At 59.5% G+C, this 26350-nt stretch overlaps 1 protein-coding gene across 1 annotated transcript; it reads left to right on the forward strand.

The window, feature by feature from the left end:
• Positions 1-1342: 1342 nt before the first annotated feature.
• On the forward strand, positions 1343-24700 carry LOC139683768 (beta-adducin-like). The gene is given in 16 exon segments (XM_071579172.1): positions 1343-1365; positions 3480-3651; positions 5518-5656; positions 6598-6749; positions 10709-10789; positions 10897-11046; positions 13806-13949; positions 14022-14120; positions 14852-15031; positions 15571-15828; positions 18390-18509; positions 18654-18743; positions 20203-20356; positions 21281-21315; positions 21317-21380; positions 22143-24700. Coding segments are annotated over 15 exon segments (2133 nt in total). The 5' UTR covers positions 1343-1365; position 3480; the 3' UTR covers positions 22439-24700.
• Positions 24701-26350: the final 1650 nt, after the last annotated feature.

Consider the following 26350-nt stretch of genomic DNA (forward strand, 5'->3'; position numbering starts at 1 on the left):
TCCCGCTCCTGTGCTGGAGCCCCACACCCCATGAAACCAGCACCCCAAAATTGAGGGGTGAGGGGGGTCCATCACCCCTAAAACGCGGGAGGGGGGGGGTGACGGGGGGGCAGAGTTGTGATTAATCTCTCTATGAAATCGTAATTAGCAATTAGCCGCCCCTCCCCCCCAGGTGATGGCCGATTAATGATCGTGCCTATAAATCCCGATTTAATTGCACCACACAAAGCGACGTTCGGGGATGTCGGCGCCGCTTTGGGGGTTCCCGCGTTGTTTATTCGCAGGGATCGGGTTCCCGGGGGGGGGTCCGGGGGGAGGGCGGGGCGGGGGGAGGTGCGGGGACACGCGTGGTGTGTCGGGGGGGTGGGGTGGGGTGGGGGGGCGGCCCTTTGTCAGGATGCTCTGAGGAGGAGGAGGAGGAGGAAGGTGGGTGATGGCAGCAGCCCCCGGCCGCAGCATCCCTGGGAGGGCGGGTGGCATTTGGAGGGTGGGGGGGTGCTGGGTGACCCCCTCCCTCCTTTCCCACCCCCCCTAATTTGGCTGCATGCAGGTGTGGGGGGGCTGCATCCCTCCCCTCCCCCCCTTTCCCAGGCCTTCATCCCTCGGTGGTACCCGACCCCACCCCTCCCCCCAGCCCATCCCCACCTCTCCGGGGGGGGGTTGATGCTGCAGCCCCCCAGATCCATCCCGGTTTTCCCTTTCCCCCCCCGCCCTGCGGCTGCCGCAGCGGCGCTGGGCGCGGCGAGGGCGGAGGCGGCGGAGGGGGGGATGCTGGGAGGGGGCAGCTTTGGAGGGTCCCACCCCACCCACAGCCCCCCGGAGGGTGCTGGGCGGCCCTTAGAGCCCCCTCCGGCCCCGTGTTCTCCTGGGGGCACCGGGACCCCCCCGGATTTTATCCCGGCCGAGGTCCCCCGTCCTTCCCGCTGAGCCAGGTGTGCATCCAGCGGTGAAACTGGGGAGCTTCGGTCGGTGGGAGGGCTCTGCTTCCATCCCTAGTGATGGGGGGCCTGGGGGTCACCCCCCTTGGATTTGGGGGGTCACCTCCCTGTATTTGGGGGTCACCCCCATGGATTTGGGAGAACAGCCCCACCCTATATTTGGGGAGGGGTCTGGACAGCAGCGCCCCCAAAGCGCCTCAGTGATGATGCCCTTGGGGAGATTTGGGGGGATCAGGGCCGGTGTTTTGGGGTCCCCGGGTGGGAGGTGGGGAGGGTTGAACCCCGGCACGTGTGATGGCACTGCAGCATCGCCCCCGGGGGGTGGGTGACCCCAATTCGGGGTGGGGGGTCACGGGGTGCCCATGGGCTCTGTCCGTTCTCAGCTCTCATCGGTGCGCTGCGATGTGTCCGTTCTCAGCTCCCGTCGGTGCGCTGAGCTGTCAATTCTCGGCTCCCGTGGGTGTGTTGAGTTGCCCCCGTTCCCAGCCCCTGCTCCCATGGGTGTGCTGAGCTGCCCGTTCTCAGCCCCTGCTCCCACTGGTGCACCGAGCTGTGCCCGTTCTTTGCCCCCACCCACATCAGTGTGCTGAGTTTTGCCCGTTCTCAGCTGCCACCCCCATCAGTGCACTGAGCTGGACCTGTTCTCAGCTCACATGCCCATCAGTGTGTTGAGCTGTGCCCATCCTCAGCCTCCGGGCCTGTCAGTGCACTGAGTTGTGCCTGTTCTTAGCCACTGCTCCCACCGGTGTGCCAGGCTGTCTGTTCTCAGCTCCCATCGATGAGCTGAGCTGTGTCTGTCCTCAGCTGCCACTTTCATTGGCACACTGAGCTGTGCCCGTTCTCTGCTGTGGTTGCCATCACTGCACTGAGCTGTGCCCGTTCTCTGCTGTGGTTGCCATCACTGCACTGAGCTGTGCCCATTCTCGGCCGTTGTTGCCATCACTGCACTGAGCTGTGCCCGTTCTCAGCCGTGGTTGCCGTCACTGCACTGAGCTGTGCCCGTTCTCAGCCGTGGTTGCCGTCACTGCACTGAGCTGTGCCCGTTCTCAGACGTGGTTGCCATCACTGCACTGAGCTGTGCCCGTTCTCAGCTGTGGTTGCCATCACTGCACTGAGCTGTGCCCATTGTCTGCTGTGGTTGCCATCACTGCACTGAGCTGTGCCCATTCTCGGCCGTTGTTGCCATCACTGCACTGAGCTGTGCCCGTTCTCGGCCGTGGTTGCCGTCACTGCACTGAGCTGTGCCCGTTCTCAGCCGTGGTTGCCATCACTGCACTGAGCTGTGCCCGTTCTCAGCCGTGGTTGCCATCACTGCACTGAGCTGTGCCCGTTCTCAGCCGTGGTTGCCATCACTGCACTGAGCTGTGCCCGTTCTCAGCCGTGGTTGCCATCACTGCACTGAGCTGTGCCCATTCTCAGCTGTTCCATTGGTGCACTGACCTGTGCTTGTTCTCAGCCACTTCTGCCACTGGTGCACTGAACTTGCCTGTTCTCAGCCACTGCACTCATCGGTGTTCTTGGCTGCCACTTCCATCACTGTGTCGAGCTGCCCGTTCTCAGCTTCCATCGATGTGCTGAGCTGTGCCCATTCTTGGCCATTGCTCCATGCATTGAGTTGTGCCCACTCTCAGCTGCTGCTCCTCCCATCAATGCACTGAGCTGTGCCTGTTCTCAGCTCCCATCCATTAGTGCACTGAGCTCCCCATTCTCAGCTGTTGTTGCCATTACTGCACTGAGCTGTGCCCGTTCTCAGCTGTCAAGCCCGTCACTGTGCTGAGCTGTGCCCATTCTCAATCTGTGCCCATCACTGCGCTGAGCTGTGCCCGTTCTCAGCCTCTGTGCCCATCACTGTGCTGACCTGTGCCCGTTCTCAGCCTCTGTACCCATCACTGCCCTGAGCTGTGCCCATTCTCATCACTCGAGCCCATCACTGCGCTGAGCTGTGCCCGTTCTCAGCTGTTGTTGCTATCACTGCGCTGAGCTGTGCCCGTTGTCAATCTCTGTGCCCATCACTGCACTGAGCTGTACCTGTTCTCAGCCTCTGTGCCCATCACTGCCCTGAGCTGTGCCCATTCTCAGCCTCTGTGCCCATTCTCAATCTCTGTGCCCATCAGTGCACTGAGCTATGCCCATTCTCAGCCTCTGTGCCCATCAGTGCGCTGAGCTGTGCCCGTTCTCAGCCTCTGTGCCCATTCTCAATCTCTGTGCCCATCGCTGCACTGAGCTGTGCCCATTCTCAGCCTCTGTGCCCATTTTCAGCCTCTGTGCCCATCACTGCGCTGAGCTGTGCCCGTTCTCGGCTGTTGCAATCGAAGTGTAACCGGAGTTGGGCGGTGCAGGCACTGCCCCCCCCCCCCCCCGCCCCGAGTGTCCCCAACCTGCCAATGCCACCCCCGCGGGGCACACGCCGGGCAGGGCGGGGCCCACCCGGGGCTTATCTCCGGGGTGCAGCTGCGGGATATTTTGGGTGCCTTCCCCCCAATCCGTGTTTTGGCGATGGTGCCGGGGGTGACGCCGCGCGTGGGGCCGCGTGTCGCGCAGGATGAGCACGGCCGCCAGCCCCGAGCCCCTGCCCGAGCCCCCCGGGCCCCGCTGCGCCCCCCGGGACGACGCCGAGTTCCTGCGGGCGCGGGGCGGCGGCGGGGGGGACCTGCGCCAGGACTTCAACCTCATGGAGCAGAAGAAGCGGGTGACGATGATCCTCCAGAGCCCGGTGAGCCCTTGTCCCCACCCTTGTCCCCACCCTGTCCCCACTCTGTCCCTTCTGGCCCCAAAACCCCCATCTTGCCCCCAACCCCACTCTCCTGTCCCCCACTCTGTCCCCAAACCCCCTCTCTTGTCCCCAGCCTTCCTGTCCCCCACCCCATCTCCAAACCCTGCCCTTGGTGTCCCCAACCCCTTCCTTCGCATCCCCCACCCCATCCTGCCTGTCCCCAACCCCTTTCCCTCCTGTCACAGCCTTTCTGTCCCCAAGTTCAACCCTTTCATCCTCAACCCCACCCTTTGTGTCCCTGTCCCACCCCTCCTTCCCCCACCCCATCCCTCCTGTCCCCAAGCCAATCGATGCCACCAAGTGTTGGCTCTGTGCATGTTCCCACCTGGCAATGTCACTGTCACAGTGCTGCTGTCACTGAGCTGCCCGTGGCACTGCTGTCACTGTGCCACCAAGCTGGTGATGACACTGACACCAAGGTGGTAATGCCACCATCACTGTGCCACCAAACCAGTGGTGACACTGACACCAGTCTGGTGGTACCACCAAGCCAGTGGTGACAGTGACACCAAGGTGGTGAAGCCACCATCACTGTACCACCAAACCAGTGGTGACACTGACACCAGTCTGGTGGTGCTGCCAAGCCAGTGGTGACAGTGACACCAGGATGGTGATGCCTCCATCACTGTGCCACCAAGCTGGTGATGCCACCACCAAGGTGCCACCAAGCCAGTGGTGACACTGACACCAAGATGGTAATGCCAGTATCACCATGCCACCAAGCCAGTGATGCTGGCACCACCAGCAAGCCACCAAGCTGTCAGTGCCACCATCACTGTATCACCAAGCTGGTGGTGTCACTGACAGTGAGCTGGTGGTGCCACATCACTGTGTCACCAATCTGGTGGTGCCACTGACGCCAAGCCAGCAGTGCCACCATCAGTGTCACCAAGCTGGTGGTGCCACTGACACTGAGCTGGTGGTGCCACCATCACTGTGTCACCAAGCTGGTGGTGCCACTGACGCCAAGCCAGCAGTGCCACCATCAGTGTCACCAAACTGGCGGTGCCACTGACACTGAGCTGGTGGTGCCACCATCACTGTGTCACCAAGCTGGCAGTGTCATTGATACCATGCTGGTGGTGCCACTATCACTGTGTCACCAAGCTGGTGGTGTCACTGACACCGAGCTGGTGGTGCCACCATCACTGTGTCACCAAGCTGGCAGTGTCATTGATACCATGCTGGTGGTGCCACTATCACTGTGTCACCAAGCTGGTGGTGTCACTGACACCGAGCTGGTGGTGCCACCATCACTGTGTCACCAAGCTGGCAGTGTCATTGATACCATGCTGGTGGTGCCACTATCACTGTGTCACCAAGCTGGTGGTGTCACTGACACCGAGCTGGTGGTGCCACCATCACTGTGTCACCAAGCTGGCAGTGTCATTGATACCAAGCTGGTGGTGTCACTGACACCAAGCTGGTGGTGCCACCATCACTGTCACCAAGCTGGTGGTGCCACTGACGCCAAGCCAGCAGTGACACTGTCAGTGTCACCAAGCTGGTGGTGTCACTGACACTGAGCTGGTGGTGCCACATCACTGTGTCACCAATCTGGTGGTGCCACTGATGCCAAGCTAGCAGTGCCACCATCAGTGTCACCAAGCTGGTGGTGTCACCATCATTGTGCCACCACAGTGGCAGTGCCACCACTGCCACACCACCAAGCCAGTGATGTCTCTGATGCCAAGCTGGCTCTGCCACTTCCACCAAGCCAGTGATGCCACCCTCTCCCAGCCCCCCATGTCCCCATTGGTGTCCCACTCCCCTCTCATGTTGTCCCCATGTCCCCGGGTGCCGCAGTCCTTCCGGGAGGAGCTGGAGAGCCTCATCCAGGAGCAGATGAAGAAGGGGAACAACTCGTCCCACGTGTGGGCACTGAGGCAAATCGCTGACTTCATGGCCACCACGTCCCCTGCGGCCCTGCCCACCTCCCCCATGGGTATGTGGGGCTGGGTGGGCACAGGGTGGGCTGGGGACACTCGTGGGGGGTTTGATTGATGGGGGTGTAGGTGGGAAACCCCTAAAACCTTCGGAGTCACCAAAACCTTTGGGGGGCACCAAAATCTTTGAGGGTCACCAAACCTTGGGGTCACCAAACCTTTGGGGGCATAAAAACCTTTGGGACCTTGAGGGGCATCAAATACTTTTTTAGGGCCACCAAAATCTTGGGGACCCAAATCCTTTGGGGCCACCAAAACCTTGGGATGCAGCAGACCTTGAGGACCCCCCAAACCTTTGGGGTTATCAAACTTTCCAGACCTTTGTGGCCCAACAAACCTTGGGGACCCCAAAGCGTTTCAGGTCATCAAACCTTTGGTACCCCAGGGGGCCACCAAACCTTTGAAAACTCCCCAAAACTTTGAGGAACACCAAATCTCTGGGGTCACCAAACCTGTGAGGTCTTGGGGACACCCAAAACCTTGGGGGTCACCAAACCTTGGGGACCACCAAACCTGTGAGGTCTTGGGGACCCCCAAAACCTTGGGGGTCACCAACCCTTGGGGAGCACCAAACCTTTGAGGCCTTGGGGACCCCCAAAACCCTGAGGGCCACCAACCCTTGGGGACCTTTAAAACCTTTGGAGCCACCAAACCTTGGGGACCACCAAACCTTTTTTAAGCCTTGGGGACCCCCAAAATCTTGAGGGCCACCGACCCTTAAGGACCTTTAAAACCTTTGGGGCCACCAACCCTTGGGGAACCCCTAAAACTTGAGGGCCACCAACCCTTGAGGACCTTTAAAACCTTTGGGGCCACCAACCCTTGAGAGCCACCAAACCATGGGGACCACCAAGCCCACCCCCACAACCCTCCTGTCCCTGGTGAAGCCCCCCGTGGTTTGAGGGGGTCCCACCGCTGATGAGGGGTCCCCAATGCCCAGGTCTGGCGTCGGTCACCCCCATTAACGACCTGCACGGGACGGAGGGGCCGGCGCTGGCCAAGGGCGAGCGGCTGATGCGCTGCAAGGTGGGCAGCATCCACCGGCTGCTGGACCTGTACGGCTGGGCACAGCTGGGGCACGCTGCCGTCACCGTGAGCACCCCAAACTGGGATTGGGGGGCATGAGGGGGGAGATATGGGGGGATTTGGGGGTGTTTGGAGGGGGATTTGGGGGGATTTAGGGAGTTTGGGGCCCTGCTGGAGCTGTGTGTTTGGGCACAGCTGGGGCACCCCCAAACTGGCATATTGGGGGCATTGGGGAGTATTTGGGGGAGTCTGGGGAGACTTGGGGGGTTTTGAGGGAGTCTGGGGATCTGCTGGACCTGTACAGCTGGGCACAGCTGGGGCACGCTGCCGTCACCGTGAGCACCCCAAACTGGGACTGGGGGGGGATTTGGGGGTGTTTGGGGGGTGTTTGGGGGGATTTAGGGAGTTTGCTGGACCTGTTGGACCTGTATGTTTGGGCACAGCTGGGGCACGCTGCCGTCACCGTGAGCACCCCAAACTGGGATTGGGGGGCATTGGGGGGGATTTGGGGGAGTCTGGGGGGTGTTTGGGAGGATTTAGGGAGTCTGTGGATCTGCTGGAGCTGTACGTTTGGGCACAGCTGGGGCACGCTGCTGTCACTGTGAGCACCCCAAAACTGGCATATGGGGGGCATTGGGGGGGATTTGGGGGAGTGTTTGGGGAGATTTGGGGGGGATTTGGGGGAGATTGGGGGAACTGAGGGAGTCTGGGGATCTGCTGGAGCTGTGTGTTTGGGCACAGCTGGGGCACGCTGCCGTCACTGTGAGCACCCCCAAACTGGCATATTGGGGGCATTGGGGGGGATTTGGGGGAGTCTGGGGAGACTTGGGGGGTTTTGAAGGAGTCTGGGGATCTGCTGGACCTGTACAGCTGGGCACAGCTGGGGCACGCTGCCGTCACCGTGAGCACCCCAAACTGGGATTGGGGGGCATTGGGGGGGGAGATATGGGGGGATTTGGGGGTATTTGGAGGGGGATTTGGGGGGATTTAGGGAGTTTTGGTTCTGCTGGACCTGTATGTTTGGGCACAGCTGGGGCATGCTGCCGTCACCGTGAGCACCCCAAACTGGGATTGGGGGGATTGGGGGGGATTTGGGGGTGTTTGGAGGGGGATTTGGGGGGATTTAGGGAGTTTGGGGCCCTGCTGGAGCTGTGTGTTTGGGCACAGCTGGGGCACGCTGCCGTCACTGTGAGCACCCCCAAACTGGCATATTGGGGGCATTGGGGAGTATTTGGGGGAGTCTGGGGAGACTTGGGGGGTTTTGGGGGAGTCTGGGGATCTGCTGGACCTGTTCAGCTGGGCACAGCTGGGGCACACTGCCATCACTGTGAGCACCCCGAAACCAGGATATGAGGGGGATTGGGGGGGATTTGGGGGAGTGTTTGGGGAGATTTGGGGGGGATTTGGGGGAGATTTGGGGGAACTGAGGGAGTCTGGGGATCTGCTGGAGCTGTACGTTTGGGCACAGCTGGGGCACGCTGCCGTCACTGTGAGCACCCTTAAACTGGGATTGGGGGGCATTGGGGGGGATTTGGGGGAGTCTGGGGGGGATTTAAGGGGGATTTGGTGGAATTGAGAGAGTTTGGGTCCTGCTGGAGCTGTGTGTTTGGGCACAGCTGGGGCACGCTGCCGTCACCGTGAGCACCCCAAAACAGGGATATTGGGGGGGATTTGGGGGTGTTTGGATGGATTTTGGGAAATTGAGGAAGTTTAGGCCCTGCTGGAGTTGTACAGCTGGGCACAGCTGGGGCAAGCTGCTGTCACCGTCAGCACCCCAAAACAGGGATATGGGGGGGAGTTTGGAGGGGTGTTTAGGGGGATTTGGGGGATTTGGGGGGTTTTGGGGGAGTCTGGGGATCTGCTGGACCTGTTCAGCTGGGCACAGCTGGGGCACACTGCCATCACTGTGAGCACCCCGAAACCAGGATATGAGGGGAATTGGGGGGGATTTGGGGGAGTGTTTGGGGAGATTTGGGGGGGATTTGGAGGGGGATTTGGGGGAATTGAGGGAGTCTGTGGATCTGCTGGAGCTGTATGTTTGGGCACAGCTGGGGCACGCTGCCATCACCGTGAGCACCCCAAACTGGGATTGGGGGGCATTGGGGGGGATTTGGGGGAGTCTGGGGGGGGTGGGATTTAAGGGGGATTTGGTGGAATTGAGAGAGTTTGGGTCCTGCTGGAGCTGTGTGTTTGGGCACAGCTGGGGCACGCTGCCGTCACCGTGAGCACCCCAAAATAGGGATATTGGGGGGGAGCTTGGGGGGGGATTTGGGGGTGTTTGGGAGGATTTTGGGAAATTGAGGAAGTTTAGGCCCTGCTGGAGTTGTACAGCTGGGCACAGCTGGGGCACGCTGCTGTCACCGTCAGCACCCCAAAACAGGGATATGGGGGGGAGTTTGGAGGGGTGTTTAGGGGGATTTGGGGGGTTTTGGGGCAGTCTGGGGATCTGCTGGAGCTGTATGTTTGGGCACAGCTGGGGCACACTGCCATCACTGTGAGCACCCCGAAACCAGGATATGAGGGGGATTGGGGGAGTGTTTGGGGAGATTTGGGGGGGATTTAGGGGGGATTTGGGGGAATTGAGGGAGTCTGGGGATCTGCTGGAGCTGTATGTTTGGGCACAGTTGGGGCACGCTGATGTTACTGTGAGCACCCCGAAACTGGCATATTGGGGGCACTGGGGGGGATTTGGGGGAATTGAGGGAGTCTGGGGATCTGCTGGAGCTGTATGTTTGGGCACAGCTGGGGCACACTGCTGTCACTGTGAGCACCCCAAAACCAGGATATGGGGGCATTGGGGGGGATTTGGGGGGTGGGGGGAACTGGAGAGAGTTTGGGGGGAATTGGGGTTGTTTTAGGGGAATTTGGGGTGGTTTGGGGCTCTGTTGGACCTGTTCAGCTGGGCACAGCTGGGGCACAGTGATGTCACTGTGAGCACCCCGAAACTGGGATTTGGGGGAGCTTTGGGGGGCTTTGGGGGGGGCTTGGAGGGATTTAGGGCAGTTTTGGGGGACTTTGTGGGGATTTTGGGGAATTGAGGGAGTTTGGGGGTCTGTTGGAGCTGTGTGTTTGGGCAGAGCTGGGGCACGCTGTTGTCACTGTGAGCACCCCCAAACTGGGATATGGGGGGCACTGGGGGGGATTTTGGAGGGCTTGGAGGGGTGTTTGGAGGGATTTGGGGGTGCAATTTGGGGGGATTTGGGGTTGTTTGGGGACCTATTGGAGTTGTATGTTTGGGCACAGCTGGGACATGTTCCTGTCACTGTGAGCACCCCAAAACTGGGATATGGGGGCATTGGGGGGGATTTGGGGGTGTTTGGAGGGGTGTTTGGAGGGATTTGGGGGGATTTGGGGTTGTTTGGGCACAGCTGGGGCATGTTCCTGTCACTGTGAGCACCCCAAAACTGGGATATGGGGGCATTGGGGGGGATTTGGGGGTGTTTGGAGGGGTGTTTGGAGGGATTTGGGGGGATTTGGGGTTGTTTGGGCACAGCTGGGGCATGTTCCTGTCACTGTGAGCACCCCAGAAATGAGACAGAGGGATTGGGAGGGATTTAAGGGGATTTGGGGGCTGTTGGGGATTTTGGGGTGGTTTGGGATATCGATTTCTTTGAGGAGAGTTGATGATTTGGGGGGGAGGGTTGGAGATTTAGGGTGACTTGGGGATTTTGGGGTGGTTTGGGAGATATTTATTTCTTTGGGGACAGTTGATGGGTTGGTGGTGATTGGAGATTTGGGGTGAGTTGGGGATTTTGGTGTGGTTGGGGGATTTTGGGGTGGTTGGGGGGATTTCTTGGGCTTTCTTTGGGCTTTTTGGGGGGTGTTGTTTTTTGGGGGGGGGCAGTTTGGGGCACTTGGGGCTTTGTGGGTTGTTGGGGTGTTTTTAGGGGTGTTATTTTGGGGGGGATATTGTGATTTTTTAAGCGTTTGGGAGTGATCGGTCAGATAATTTTTTTGTGGGGTGGGGGTGATTTTGGGGGGATTTTTGGTGTGTTTTCCATCTCCCTCTGTCCCCCCCGTGGCAGCTGCGGGTCAGCAAAGAGCAGGAGCACTTCTTGGTGGCCCCGCAGGGCTTGGCGTGCAGCGAGGTGACCGCGGCCAGCCTGGTGAGCCCCCACATCCCCCTCCCCACCCCACCCCACCCCATCCACCCGTTTGGGGCTGCTTGGGGGGCACAGACCAGCCCTGTCTGACCCTCCCCGTGCCCCCCAAGGTGAAGGTGAACGTGCTGGGGGCCGTGGTGGAGCAGGGCAGCACCGGCTTCGCTCCCGACGCCCGCAGCTTCAGCCTCCACGCCGCGATATACGCGGCGCGTCCCGACATCCGCTGCATCGTGAGGCTGCACACGCCGGCTGCGGCCGCTGTACGCGCTGCGGGCACTGGGGGGCACTGAGGGGGGCAAGGGGGTCGGGGGGGTTGGAGGGGTTTGGGGGGGTCTTTGGGGGAAGTTGGGGTTTGGGGGATTTGGCAGCATTGGGGGTTTGGGGGCTACAGGGGGAGTTGAGGGTGTTGGAGGGGACAAGGGGTCAGGGGGGCTTAGGGGGGTTTGGGGGATTTGGGGGGTCTTTGGGGGAAGTTGGGGTTTGGGGGGATTTGGCAGCATTGGGGGTTTGGGGGTTACAGGGGGAGTTGAGGGTGTTGGAGGGGTCGGGGGGCTTAGGGGCTTTTGGTGGAGTTGGGGGGGTCTTTGGGGGTCTTTGGGGGAAGTTGGGGTTTGGGGGGATTTGGCAGCATTGGGGGTTTGGGGGTTACAGGGGGAGTTGAGGGTGTTGGAGGGGTCAGGGGGGCTTAGGGGCTTTTGGTGGAGTTGGGGGGGTCTTTGGGGGTCTTTGGGGAAGTTGGGATTTGGGGGACTTGTGGGGATTTGGAGAGTATTAGGGGGATTTGGCAGCATTGGGGGTTTGGTGCTGATGGGGAATTGGAGATGTTGGAGGGGACAAGGGGTCAGGGGGGCTTAGGGGAGTTTGGGGGATTTGGGGGGTCTTTGGGGGAAGTTGGGCTTGGGGGGGTTATGAGTGTTTGGAGGGTATTGGGGGAATTAGGGGTGTTGGGAGTTTGGTAGGGTTTGGGGGAGTTGGGGGGTCTGGGGGAAGTTCAGGTTTGGGGGGTTACGAGAGTTTGGAGGTTATTCAGGGTGTTGGGAGTTTGGGGGGCTCAGGGAGTCTTAGGGGGCTTTGGGAGAGTTGGGGGGTCTTTGGTGGAAGTTGAGGTTTGGGGGGTTATGAGGGTTTGGAGGGTATTAGGGGTGTTGGGAGTTTGGGGGGCTCTGGGGGAGTTGAAGGAAGTTGGGGTTTGGGGGAGTTTGGAGGTTTGGAGGGTATTAGGGGGATTTGGCAGCATTGGGGGTTTGGGGGTTACAGGGGGAGTTGAGGGTGTTGGAGGGGTCAGGGGGGCTTAGGAGCTTTTAGAGGAGTTGGGGGGGGTCTTTGGGGGTCTTTGGGGAAGTTGGGATTTGGGGGACTTGTGGGGATTTGGAGAGTATTAGGGGGATTTGGCAGCATTGGGGGTTTGGTGGTGACGGGGAGTTGGAGGTGTTGGAGGGGACAAGGGGTCAGGGGGGCTTAGGGGTGTTTGGGGGGTCTTTGGGGGAAGTTGGGGTTTGGGGGGTTACGAGGGTTTGGAGGTTATTGTGGTGTTGGGTGTTTGGGGGGCTCTGGGGGAGTTGAAGGAAGTTGGGGATTGGGGGGTTATGGGAGTTGGAGGGTATTATGGGGAGTTAGGGGTGTTGGGGGTTTGGGGGAGTTGGGGGGTCTTTGGGGGAAGCTGGGATTGGGGGGGATATGGAGGTTGGAGGGTATTGGGGGATTTGACAGGACTGGGGATTTGGGGGCTACGGGGGGAGTTGGGGGTGTTTGGGGGGCTGAGGGGTTTGGGGGAGATGGGGGTCTTTGGAAGTTGGAGTTGGGGGTGTTATGGGAGTTTGGAGGGTATTATGGGGAATTAGAGGTCTTGGGAGTTTGGGGGGCTCTGGGGGAGTTGGAGGGTCCTTGGGGGAAGTTGGGGTTTGGGGGGATCTGGGGGTTGGAGGGTATTAGGGGGATTTGGAAGCACTGGGGGTTGGGGGCTACAGGGGGAGTTGAGGGTGTTGGAGGGGTCAAGGGGGCTTAGGGGGGTTTGGGGGAGCTGGAGGGTCTTTGGGAAGTTGGAGTTTGGGGGGATATGAGGGTTTGGAGGGTATTATGGGGAGTTAGGGGTGTTGGGAGTTTGGGGGGAGTTGGGGGGAGTTGGGGGGTCTTTGGGAAAGTTGGAATTGGGGGGGGCTATAGGGGTTGGAGGGTATTGGGGGATTTGGCAGCATTGGGGGCTTGGGGGCTACAGGGGGAGTTTGGGGTGTTGGAGGGGACAAGGGGGTTGGGGGGGTTGGGGGAGTTGGAGTTTGGGAGGATTTGGGGGTTTGGAGGTGATTAGGGGGATTTGGCAGCATTGGGGGTTTGGGGGCTACAGGATGAATTGGGGGTGTTTGGTGGAAGTTGAGGTTTGGGGGAGTTATGGGGGGTTTGAGGGTATTACAGCAAATTAGAGGTGTTGGGAGTTTGGGGTCTTTGGTGGAAGTTGGGATTGGGGGGATTTGAGGGTTTGAAGGGTGTTACAGGGATTTGGGGTCACTGAGGGTTTTTGGGGAGACAGGAAAAGTTGGGGGTGTTTGGGGGACATGGGGGTTAGGGAAGTTGGGAGAATTTGGGGGAATTCTGGCAGTTTGGAGGGTGTTCTGGGAACTTGGGGGCATTGGGGGATTTGGGGGCAGTTGGGGTTTGGGGGTTATGGGGTTTGAAGGGTATTACAGGAATTGGAGCTTTGGGGGGGACAGGGAGAGTTGGGGGTAATTGGGGGGAGTTTCTGGGGGTTTGGGCTCTTTAGGGGCAGTTTGTTTTGGGGGGATTTTGTAGTGGAGGATTTGGGGGCATTGTGGAAGTTGATTTTGGGGGGATTTCTGGGGGGGTTGGTGATTTTGGGAGGTGTTTCTTGGGGCTCCGTGTGGTTTTTGTGAGAGGACTTTCGGGGCTTTTTTTTTTTTCATTTTGTGTGGGGTGTTGGTGTGGGTTCGAGGGTGGGTTTTTTGGGGTGTTGGTGTTTTTTGGGGGTCTCCCCTGGCCCCCTCTGCCCTGTGCCCCCCGTGCCCAGGTGTCAGCCATGCGCTGTGGGCTCCTGCCCATCTCCCGTGCCGCGCTGCTCCTCGGGGACGTCGCCTACTTCGACTTCCGCGGGGAGGTGGAGGACGAGGCCGACCGGGTGGAGCTCCAGAAGTGCCTCGGGCCCACCTGCAAGGTGAGGGCACACCTGGGTGGGGGCGTGGGGGCCGCCCCGTGCCCGCCCCGCTGACGTGCCACGGTGCCACAGATCCTGGTGCTGCGGAACCACGGCGTGCTGGCGCTGGGGGACACGGCCGAGGAGGCGTTTTACAGCATCTTCCACCTGCAGGCGGCCTGCGAGGTCCAGGTGAGTGGGATGAGCTGTGCCAGGGCTCAGCCTACCCTGCAGTGCCCCATGACCATGCACTGAGCTGTGCCAGGGCTCAGCCCACCCCACAGTGCCCCATGACCATGCACTGAGCTGTGCCAGGGCTCAGCCCACCCTGCAGTGCCCCATGACCATGCACTGAGCCGTGGCAGGGCTCAGCCCACCCCACAGTGCCCCATGACCATGCACTGAGCTGTGTCAGGTCTCAGCCCACCCTGCAGTGCCCCATGACCATGCACTGAGCTGTGCCAGGTCTCTGCAGCCAGTGCCATGTTCAGGGTCCATGCACTGAGCTGTGCCAGTTCCCTGCAGCCAGTGCAATATTCTGGGGCCATGTACTGAGCTGTGCCAGGTCTCTGCAGCAAGTGCCATGTTCAGGGTCCATGCACTGAGCTGTGCCAGTTCCCTGCAGCCAGTGCAATATTCTGGGGCCACGCACAGAGCTGTGCCAGGTCTCAGCCCACCCCACAGTGCCCCATGACCATGCACTGAGCTGTGCCAGGTCTCAGCCCACCCTGCAGTGCCCCATGACCATGCACTGAGCTGTGCCAGGGCTCAGCCCACCCTGCAGTGCCCCATGACCATGCACTGAGCTGTGCCAGGGCTCAGCCTCCCGCGGTGCCCCGTGTGTGCCAGCACAGGGCCCATGGGCCGCTGTGGGGCTGCCCCCCATGCCCTGCCCTCACCCCACTGCCCCGTGCCCCGGGCAGGTGTCGGCGCTGGCGAGCGCGGGCGGTGCCGAGAACCTGATCGTGCTGGAGGGGGCAAAGCAGCGCGTGCCCCACGGCCCCAGCGCCGTGCGCCGAGCGGGCACCACCTTCGGGCCCCTGCACAAGAGCCGCCTGGGCGAGCACGAGTTCGAGGCCCTCATGAGGATGTTGGACAACCTGGTGAGTGCCCAAGCCCACCAAAACACACCAAACCAGCTGAAACACACCCAAAATACCCAACCAGCCAAAACTCGCCAAACGCCACCAAAACTCTCCAAAGCCACCAAACAGGCAGAAAGTCACCGAAACTCTCAAAACTCACCAAACCTCTCAAAACTCACCAAACCCCTCAAAACCCCCTCCAAAACCTGCCCAAACCCACCAAAATCTGCTGAAAGCTGCCAAAAGCCACCAAAATCTACCAAAACCCACCAAAACCTGCCCAAATCCACCAAAACTTGCCCAAACTCACCAAACTCCACAAAACCCACAGAACCCACAAAACCCACCAAACTCCTCAAACCCACCAAGCCCATCAAACCCACCAAAGACACTGAAACCCATCAAACCCACCAAACCCTCAAACCCCTCAAAACCCACCAAACCCACCAATTCCCTCAAACCCACCAATCCCCTCAAACCCACCCAAACCCTCCAAATCACACCCAGACCCCTCTTTCCTCCCCCTCTACTGACAGCTCTGCTTCCTGCTCCCCCAGGGGTACCGCACGGGCTACACGTACCGCTACCCCTTCGTGCAGGAGAAGAGCAAGCCCAAGAGCGACGTGCTCATCCCGGCCACGGTGACGGCCTTTGTGTTCGAGGAGGAGCCCACCAGCACCCCTGCACTGCGCCAGCACGCCCAGAAACAGCAGAAGGAGAAGACCAGGTGGCTCAACACCCCCAACACCTACACCAGGGTCAACCTGGCCGAGGAGCCGCAGGGCAGCGCCGGTGGCCAGAGGACAAAGACCACGGTGAGGGACAGATGGGGCAGTGCAGGGAAGGGGGCTGAGATGTCACTGAACCTGCTAAAATTTGGGGTGTAGAAAGGCCCAGGGATCCACCTTCATCTTCTGATAATGATTAGTTTGGCACCCCAATGTCCCTTTCCAGGGTGGGCGAGCACCAGTGGCTTTATTGGGGTCTCCTCTCTGTGCAAGAAGAATTTATTGGGGTCTCCTTTCTATTATCAGAGTCTCTCTTCTATGTGAGATGAGTTTATTGGGGTCTCTCTCTATTATTGAGGTATCCTCTCTATTATCAGGGTCTTTCCTCCATGTAAGATGAGTTTATTGGGGTCTCCCCTCTATTACCAGGGTCTCCCCTCTAGGCAAAATGTATTTTTTGGGGTCTCCTCTCTATTATCAGGGTCTCTTCTCCATGTGAGATGAGTTTACTGAGGTCTCCCCTCTAATATTGAGGTCGCTTCTCTATTACCAAGGTCTCTCCTCTGTGTAAGATGAGATAATTTTTGGTCTTCTCTCTATTATCAGGGTCTCTCCTCCATGTAAGATGGGGGTTTTTTGGTCTCCTCTATTATTGGGGTCTCTCCTCCATGTAAGATGAGTTTGTTGAGGCCTGCCCTCTATTATTGGGCTCTCCCCTTTATTACCAGGGTCTCCCTTCAGGCAAAATGCATTTATTGGGGTCTCCCCTCTATTATTGGGGTCTCCTCTCTATTACCAGGGTCTCTCCTCTATGTAAGATGAGATTGTTTTTGGTCTCCTCTCTGTTACTGGGAATCTCCTCCATGCAAGATGAGTTTATTGGGGTCTTCCCTCTATTATTGGGGTCTCCCCTCTATTACCAGGGTCTCCCCTCTAGGCAAAATGCATTTATTGGGCTCTCCCCTCTATGATTGGGGTCTCCTGTCTATTATCAGGGTCTCTTCTCCATGTAAGATGAGTTTGTTGGGGCCTCCCCTCTATTATTGGGGTCTCCTCTCTATTATCAGGGTCTCTCCTCTATGTAAGATGAGATTGTTTTTGGTCTCCTCTCTATTATTTGGAATCTCCTCCATGTAAGATGAGTTTATTGAGGTCTCCCCTCTATGATTGGGGTCTCCTCTTTATTATTGGGGTCTCTCCTCCATGTAAGATGAGTTTATTGGGGTCTCTCCTCTATTACCAGGGTCTTCTTCTAGGCAAAATGCATTTATTGGGGTGTCCCCTCTATTATTGGGGTCTCCTCTCTATTATCAGGGTCTCTCCTCTGTGTAAGATGAGATAATTTTTGGTCTCCTCTCTATTATTGGGGTCTCTCCTCCATGTAAGATGAGTTTATTGGGGTCTCCCCTCTATTACCAGGGTCTCCCCTCTAGGCAAAATGCATTTATTGAGGTCTCCTTTCTATTATTGGGGTCTCCTTTCTATTATCAGGGTCTCTCCTCCATGTAAGATGGGGGTTTTTTGGTCTCCTCTGTTATTGGGGTCTCTCCTCCATGTAAGATGAGTTTGTTGAGGCCTCCCCTCTATTATTGGGGTCTCCCCTTTATTACCAGGGTCTCCCTTCAGGCAAAATGCATTTATTGGGCTCTCCCCTCTATGATTGGGGTCTCCTGTCTATTATCAGGGTCTCTTCTCCATGTGAGATGAGTTAATTGGGGTGTCCCCTCTATGATTGGGGTCTCCTCTCTATTACCAGGGTCTCTCCTCTATGTAAGATGAGATTGTTTTTGGTCTCCTCTCTATTATTGGGAATCTCCTCCATGTAAGATGAGTTCATTGGGGTCTCCCCTCTAGGCAAAATGTATTTATTGGGGTCTCCTCTCTATTATCAGGGTCTCTTCTCCACGTGAGATGAGTTAATTGGGGTGTCCCCTCTATTATTGGGGTCTCCTCTCTATTATCAGGGTCTCTTCTCCATGTGAGATGAGTTTATTGGGGTGTCCTCTCTATTATTGGGGTCTCCTCTCTATTATCAGGGTCTCTCCTCTACGTAAGATGATTTTTTTTGTCTCCTCTCTATTATTGGGGTCTCTCCTCCATGTAAGATGAGTTTATTGGGGTCTCCCCTCTATTGCCAGGGTCTCCCCTCTAGGCAAGATACATTTATTGGGGTCTCCTCTCTATTATTGGGGTCTCCCTTTATTAAAAGATCATTTACTGGGGCCTCCTCTGTACACAGGATGTGTTTATTGGGGTCTCCCTTCTACATAAGTTGTTTTTATCAATCTCCCCTTTATGGGGGTCTCCATTCTATGCACTTTGAAGGGTCTCCCCTCTATTATTGGGGTCTCTCCTCCCTGCCAGATGCATTTATTTGGCTCTCCCCTCCACCTAAGACATGTTTATCAGGGTCTCTCCTCCACACAAGATGCTTTTATCGGGGTCTTCCTCTATTATTGGGGTCCCTTGTCTACATATGAAGCATTTAGTCAGATCTTTGTTCTACACAAGGGCTGTTTATTGGGGTCTCCCCTCTATTATTGGGGTCTCCCCTCCATGTGATGAGTTCATTGGGGTCTTCCCTCTATTACTGGGGTCTCCCCCTTTCCCAACACCCCTTTCCCGGGGTTCCCTCCCTGTCCCTGCAGTGGCTGAGAGCAGATGAGGTGGAGAAGGGCAGCAGTGGGACCCCCATTCGCATCGAGAACCCCAACCAGTTCGTGCCCCTCTACACGGACCCGCAGGAGGTGCTGGAGATGCGCAACAAGGTGTGGCCTCTGAGAGCCCGGGGTGGGCTGGGGGGCCCTGGGGTGCGGGGAGGGGGGTCTGTCCTGTTCCTGAGGGGACTCATCCCTGTTCCTGAGGGGATTCATCCCTGTTACTGAGGGGATTATCCCTGTCCTTGACCGCAGATCCGGGAGCAAAACCGCCAGGATGTGAAGTCAGCCGGGCCCCAGTCACAGCTGCTGGCCAGTGTCATCGCCGAGACCAGCCGCAGTCCTGTATGGCCCCGTGTCACCGTGTCCCCAGCCCTGTGTCACCCTGTGTCCCCAGCCCTGTGTCCCCAGCCCTGTGTCACCTTGTGTCCCCAGTCACAGCTGCTGGCCAGTGTCATTGCCGAGACCAGCCGCAGTCCTGTATGGCCCCGTGTCACCCTGTGTCCCCAGCCCTGTGTCCCCAGCCCTGTGTCACCCTGTGTCCCCAGTCCTGTGTCCCCAGCCCTGTGTCACCCTGTGTCCCTGGTCACAGCTGCTGGCCAGTGTCATCGCCGAGACCAGCCGCAGTCCTGTATGGCCCCGTGTCACCGTGTCCCCAGCCCTGTGTCACCCTGTGTCCCCAGCCTTGTGTCCCCAGCCCTGTGTCACTCTCTGTCCCCAGCCTTGTGTCCCCAGCCTTGTGTCCCCAGCCCTGTGTCCCCAGCCCTGTGTCACCTTGTGTCCCCAGTCACAGCTGCTGGCCAGTGTCATCGCCGAGACCAGCCGCAGCCCCGTATGGCCCCGTGTCACCCTGTGTCCCCAGCCCTGTGTCACCTTGTGTCCCCAGCCTTGTGTTCCCAGCCCTGTGTCACCCTGTGTCCCCAGCCCTGTGTCCCCAGTCCCATGTCCCTCTGTGTCCCCAGCCTTGTGTTACCTTGTGTCCCTGGTCACAGCTGCTGGCCAGTGTGACCACCAAGACCAGCCAGAGCCCAGTATGGCACTGGTGCCACCTTGTGTCGCCTCCTGTCACCCTGTGTCCCCAACCCCATGTCCCCAGCCCTGTGTCACTGTGTTTTCCCAGCCCCATGTCACCCCATGTCCCCAGCCTCATGTCACCCCATGTCCCCAGCCTCATGTCATCTCATGTCCCCAACCCCACCTCCCACCACATCCCCCTCTCCAGACTACCCAGCCCTTCCCTGGCTCGCCAACATTCCACTGGTGAAGAGGGTGACACCTCTCCAGAGGGGTGACACTGCTCTGGAGAGGGTGACACCACTCTGAAGAGGGATGACAATGCTCTGAGGGGGGATGTGACACCTCTCTAGAGGGGGTGACACCACTTTGTGGTGGTTGACATCTCTCCAGAGGGGGTGACACTGCTCTGGGGGGATTTGACACCACTCTGGAGGGGGTGACACCACTTTGGGGTGGTTGACACCACTCTGGAGGGGGTGACACCACTTTGGGGTGGTTGACATCTCTCTAGAGGGGGTGACACTGCTCTGGAGGGGGTGACACTACTCTGGGGGAATTGACAGTGTTCTGAGGGGGGTGTGACACCACTCCAGGGGAGGTGACACCACTCCAGAGGGGGTGACACCACTTTGCGGGTGTTGACACCATTCCAGAGGGGGTGACACCACTCTGGGGGGATGTGACACCTCTCCAGAGGGGGTGACACTGTTCCAAGGGGACTGACACATCTGCAGGGGGGTTGATGCCATTCCAGTGGCACTGGCATCACTCTGGGGGTCTGTTTCAGTCCACTGAGAGCCATCTGGGGGATGCAGATGCCAAGGAGGGCTCCCGGGAAGAGGCGCCCCCGGAGCCAGAGCCCCCCAACCCCTTCAGCCAACTCACGGACCAGGAGCTGGAGGAGTACAAGCAGGAGGTGGAGAGGAAGAAGCGGCTTCAGGGTAGGAGGGGCACCCCAAAATCGCCCCCAATTCCCCACTGGGTGGCACCCAGGGCACCCCAAACCCCTCAATTCCCCCCCTGGTGGCACCCAGGGCACACCAAAACCCCCAATTCCCCCCCAGTGGCACCCCGGGCACACCAAAACCCCCAATTCCCTCCTGGGTGGCACCCAGGGCACCCCAAACCCTCCCAATTCCCCCCTGGGTGGCACCCAGGGCACCCCAAACCCTCCCAATTCCCCCCGAGTGGCACCCAGGGCACCCCAAATGCCCCAGTTCCCCACCGGGTGGCACCCAGGGCACCCCAAACCCCCCAATTCCCCCCCAGGTGGCACCCAGGGCACCCTGATTTTCCCCCCAGGTGGCACCCAGGGCACCCCAAACCTCCCAGTTCCCCCCCCAATCCCCCACCGGGTGACACCCAGGGCACCCCAAAACTCCCCAATTCCCCCCCGGTGGCACCCAGGGCACCCCAAATGCCCCAGTTCCCCACCGGGTGGCACCCAGGGCACCCCAAACCCCACAATTCCCCCCCAGGTGGCACCCAGGGCACCCCAAACCTCCCAGTTCCCCCCCCCAATCCCCCACCGGGTGACACCCAGGGCACCCCAAAACCCCCCAATTCCCCCCCGGTGGCACCCAGGGCACCCCAAATCCCCCCAGTTTTGCCCCGGGTGGCACTGGGGCACCCCAAGCCCCCCATTTCTCTACCTGGTGGCACCCAGGGCACCCCAAATCCCCCCAGTTTTCCCCCGGGTGGCACCCAGGGCACGCCAAATGCCCCAGTTCCCCACCGGGTGGCACCCAGGGCACCCCAAACCCCCCCAGTTTTGCCCCGGGTGGCACCTAGGCCACCCCAAGCCCCCCATTTCCCTCCCTGGTGGCACCCAGGGCACCCCGTGGCCAACGTGTCTCCCGTGGCAGGTGAGAAGGACGTGGCAGCAGAGGACAGTGGGGCCCCCCCCACCCGAACCGCCCCCCGACTCTGCCCCAGAGCCCCCGGTGCCTGCAGAGCCCACGGAGGGTGAGTGGGGTGACAGGAACAACCCCCAAACCAGGAGTGGGGGTCCCGTGAGCAGCTGCAGGTGGGGGATGAGGGGGCTGTGGCCAAACTGCAGCTGGATGTCCCCCTGTGTCCCTCTGCCTGTCCCCAGGGGGGTCTCTGCTCCGGAGGGGCCAGGCCCTGGTGGGGATTCCTGGCAGAGTGTCCATTGGTGGCTTTGTGGGGTGCAGGGGACACGCCTGTCCCCCATCCCCATATTCCCGTCATTCCGGTCGGGGCTCGGGGCTGCTGGCTCTGCCATGGTGTCTCGTGGTGTCTGTCTGTCTGTCTGTCTCCACAACGTCTCCTTTCTCTTTCCTCCCCGTGTGCCTGTCACCCAAGGAGTTATCCCTGAATCCCTGGTGCCGTAGTAAGTACGGAGAGGCCACCCCGGAGGAGGGACACGGGCTCGGGGGGAACTTTGCTCTCCGTGGCCCACTCCAGACCCACTCAGGGATCCCTGAGGAAGGAAATGCCCTAAGAAATCCCTTGGGAAATCCCTCCTTGTCGTTGCTCCCCTGCTTTTCCCGCTGCCTCTTCCCAGCTCTCCATCCCACATCGCTTGTCCCGCAGGGAGGGGGGAGGTTCGGGGAAGCGGCGCCCGCGGCAGGACGGGATCAAATCCCAACGTTCTCCATCCCTGGAGGGCAAATCCTGCTCCTGCCCAGCGGTGACTGGGGGGATCAAACCCCAACAGCACCAGCGCTCCCACCCCAATTCCCTGTCCCCTCTCCCCTTCCCAAGGTGACAAGAAGGTGGATGGTGGCCAAGCCCCGGCCGATTCCACTGCCAAGAAGGAGCCGCCGGCAGTGAACGGGAAGGATGAGGAGCAAAGCACCGAGGAAAACCTGGGAAAAGGAGGGACGGAGCGGACGGCCCCCAACGCCGACCAGGACGCCCCCAAGGAGAAGGAGACAGTGACCAGCACCCCTGTCTCCCCCGACGGTTCCCCCTCCAAATCCCCCTCCAAGAAGAAGAAGAAATTCCGGACCCCATCCTTCCTGAAAAAAGGCAAAAAGAAGGAAAAGATCGAATCCTGAGTCTCCCTGGAGGCTTTGCTCGTGGCAGTGGCCATCCCTGGGATCTCTGGGATCCCTGGAGGCACCGGGGAGGCTCCTGCCTCGAGCGTCTGGCCGAGGCCCAGCCCCAAATCCCTGGAATCCGGCTGTTTTCCGGGTCCTCCTGGCACGAGGCACCTCGTTCCCCTTGTCACCTGCTTCCGGAGGTGGTCACCGAGCTTAGAGAGACTGTGGTCCCTGTTTGGGGAAATTCCCACTGCTTCTCCCTCTCCTTCTCCCTCCTGGGCTCCAGGCTCTTCCCACCACGAGCCAAGGGTTGGATTTTCCCACCAGAGCCCCGATCCGCTTGATTTGAGGAAGAAAAGGGTGTTTTGTGGTTATTTTCTTCACCTTCTGTTTCAAGCTCTGCTGGAATGGCGCTGGCTTCATCCCCAGGGAAAATTGTCCGTCGCTTCACTGGGAGAACAGGATCAAGATGAAGGTGTGGGGGATTGCTCTTCCCAAAGGAAAAGCCAAGGTTGTCCCTTCCTGGATCGTAATCATCCTCTCCTCCTTGGGCTGAAGAGCCACTTCCTCCCCTTCTCCTGGTGCTCCCATCCCACATCTCCCCAGTCCGAGGAAGAGCAGCAGGATTTCCCACCACTGGAAAAGCCCCCACCTCACTGCACGACCCGCACCTGGGAAAACGGGAAAAAAAGCCCTCCGGGAATTGTCTGTGTTACTTAAAACTGAGCAAAACTCACTCACTAAGTGCTACTTCGGGATGAACACACGCTGCCAATTCCCGCCGGCACGCCCCGGCTCCGCTCACACCCACCCCGTCCACGCCCGATCCCTGCTTTTCCCAGCTCCGCATTCCCAGCACAAGTTCCCGGCGTTCCTGTCCCTCCCAGCGTTACGATCTCCCGGCCAATCTCATCCCGGGAAGAGCAACCCCAGCCCGGCCAATCCGCCCCAGCGCTGGGATTTTGGGGATAAACCAACGGGATCGGCCCCGCATCCTCCCACTTTCCTGGGGTGCTCATCCCGAGCCTTTCCTGCATCCATGGGGTCCTGTCTGGAGGGGGTTGGGGCATCCCAGAACCCCCCTATGGGAGTTTATTCACTCCGGGAGGATTTTCCCATGAGTTTCAAGGCTTTTCAGGGGATTGGATCCCCTCTGGAAGAGCAGGAAGTCCCTGGGATGGGCTGCAGGGAGGGATTGGGGTGCAGGAAATAGCAGAGAGACCCCTGGGCAGGGATGTTGCTGGACCCCATGGCCAACTTGAGCCTGGATTTTGGGAGGAGCCCTTTCCCTGCCCAGTGTGTCCCCCCCACTCCCCATCCTGCTACTGCAGGGACACCCTGAGCCCCCAAGCCCCCTCTGTGTCCCCAGCCCTGTCAGCGGGGGGGCTGTTCCTCACTGCCACTGATTTTAAGGCTCTTTGAGGCCACTTTTGTCCCTGAGCCTGTTCCCCCTCGGGTGACCCGGGCCAGCAGAGCCCTGGGGACAGCTGTGTCACCTCCCGGAGTGGCACCATCGCACCCGGGGGGGCTTCCTGAATGACAGCACTGCCACACAGCCCAGCCCAGCCCCAGGGGGTGTCCTTGGGGCCTTTGTCACCCCTTTGTCCCTGAGGGTCTGTCCCTGGGGTCTTTGTCACCTCTTTTTCCTTTGAGTCTGTCCCCAGAATCTTTGTCACCTCTTTTTCCTTTTGGTCTGTCCCAGAGCCTGTCACCCCTTTTTCCAAGGGCCACGGGCTTTGCAGAGGGGACAGGGATTGATTTCCCTATCTATGGAATTCTGGGGGTCTCAGGCAGGGAGGGACCCGGTGCCCCAGCAGGGACAAAGGCTCCAGTGCCACCACCATCCCCATGATGAGGGTCCGTCCTGGCTGCGCAGCTGGAAAGGAATAGGTCCAAGATCACATCCCGAGACCACCCTGTGGATAACTCCCCCCATCCCAGCTCCCTGCCTCCCTCTCCCCTTGTTCCAGCAAGGCTTGGGGTGGGAATCCCTCCAGAGGGAGGCAGGGATGGGGCAAATCCCTGATCCGGCGCCTCCACATGGAAAACAGAGGCCGATTCCCGTGTTGGCCACGGGAAGGGCAATGCCAGGGCTGGATCCAGCGCCCCCTTTTCCCACCTGGGGCTGCTTGGGAGGGCCCTGCTGGGGGTGCAGGGCTTGAGCCCCCCCGGGAATTCCAGCGGGAGGAGGCCGGGAGGGGGGATGTCCCCGCGTGTGACAATCGCGGCCGGGAGCGCGTGGAACGCCGGTGTAAATAAACAAATAAACCCCGTGTTTGGCACCCGGCAGAGCCCGGAGACTGCGGGGATGGGAGGGGAGGGGAGGGGATGGGATGGGAGAGGAGAGGAAGAGAGGGAATGGGGAGGGGAGGGCATGGGGATGGGAGGGGAAGGGAGAGGAGGAGGTGGGATGGGATGGGATGCGAGGGGATGGGGATGGGATGGAGGTGGAACTGGGGAGGGGATAGTGATGGAGTTGGAATGGGGATAAAACTGGGGATGGGGGTGAGATAGGGATGGGATGGAGCTGGGAATGGGGAGGAGATGGAGATGGGATGGAGGTGGGGGTGGGAATGGAGCTGGGATGGGGTGGGATGAGGATGGAATGGGGATGGGGATGAGATGGAGCTGGAATGGAGATAAGGATGGAGCTGGGATGGAGATAAGGATGGGGCTAGGGATGGGATGGAGGAAGGGATGGGAATGGGTCAAGGATGGAATGGGGATGGGGGTGGAGCTGCAGCTAGAGATGAGAAGCTGGGATGGGATGGGGGTTGGGATGGGGTTGGAATGGAGATGGGATGAGGATGGAATGGGGATGGGGATGGAGGTGAAGCTGGAGATGAGATGAGCTGGGATGGGATGGGGATAAGGGTAAAGATGCAGCTGGAATGGAGGAAGGGATGGGGCTGGGTTGAGGATGGAATGGGAAAGGGGCTGTAGCAGGGTGGGATGGGGGTGAGATGGGTCTGGGGATGGGCAGGGAGATGGAGCTGGGATGCAGGTGGGGATGAGATGGAATGGGCTGGGATGGGATGGAGGTGGGGATGGGGCTGGAATCGAGCCCATTTATTTTTACCCATGGAAATGTAAACATTTGAGAATCCTTAAGGATTTGCCTGGGGGTCTGGAAGACACCTCTGAACCTGCTGCACAGTTGAACTGCAGTGTCTCCTCCCCTCCTCGCTGAGGCGACAGACACCACGTTCTCCTCCTGGTCATCAGTTCAACAGCCGAGATAAACAGTGAGAAATCACTCACCAAACACCATCACGGGCAGAACAGACTCAAATTGGGGATGTTAATTAAATTTACTACCAACAAATCAGACCGGGATAATAAGAAATAAACCTTATAAAGACCTTCCCTCCACCCCTCCCTTCTCCCAGCTCTGCCTCCTCCCTCCAGAGACGGGAATGGGGGTCACGGTCAGTCCATCAGAGGTTGTTCCTGTTGCTCACGGAGAGGAGTTGGAATCCTTCCCCTGCTCCAAGGTGGGTCCTGCAAAGGGTCCCAAGTCCTTCCAGCAAACCTGCTCCGAGTGGTCTCCTTTCTCCAGGGATCCGGAGGAGCGGCTCCAGCGCGGGGTCAGTGTCTGCCTCGGGCATCCCCTGCTCCGGGTGGGCTCCTGAAGAGATGGGGTGGATCCCGCATCCCGGGACTCTCCATGGGGGCATCCCCATAGCCCGGGGCTCTCCATGGGGCACCCCCATAGCCCGGGGCTCTCCATGGGGCATCCCCGCATCCCGGGGCTCTCCATGGGGCATCCCCGCATCCCGGGACTCTCCATGGGGGCATCCCCGCATCCCGGGGCTCTCCATGGGGCATCCCCATATCCCGGGACTCTCCATTGGCCGGGGGATAATCCTCGCAGCCCGGGGATTAATTCCCGCATCCCGAGGCTCTCCATGAGCCGGGGGTCGATGC

The sequence above is a fragment of the Pithys albifrons genome, chromosome 29 (genome assembly GCF_047495875.1).
Source record: "Pithys albifrons albifrons isolate INPA30051 chromosome 29, PitAlb_v1, whole genome shotgun sequence".
NCBI classification, from domain to species: domain Eukaryota; kingdom Metazoa; phylum Chordata; class Aves; order Passeriformes; family Thamnophilidae; genus Pithys; species Pithys albifrons.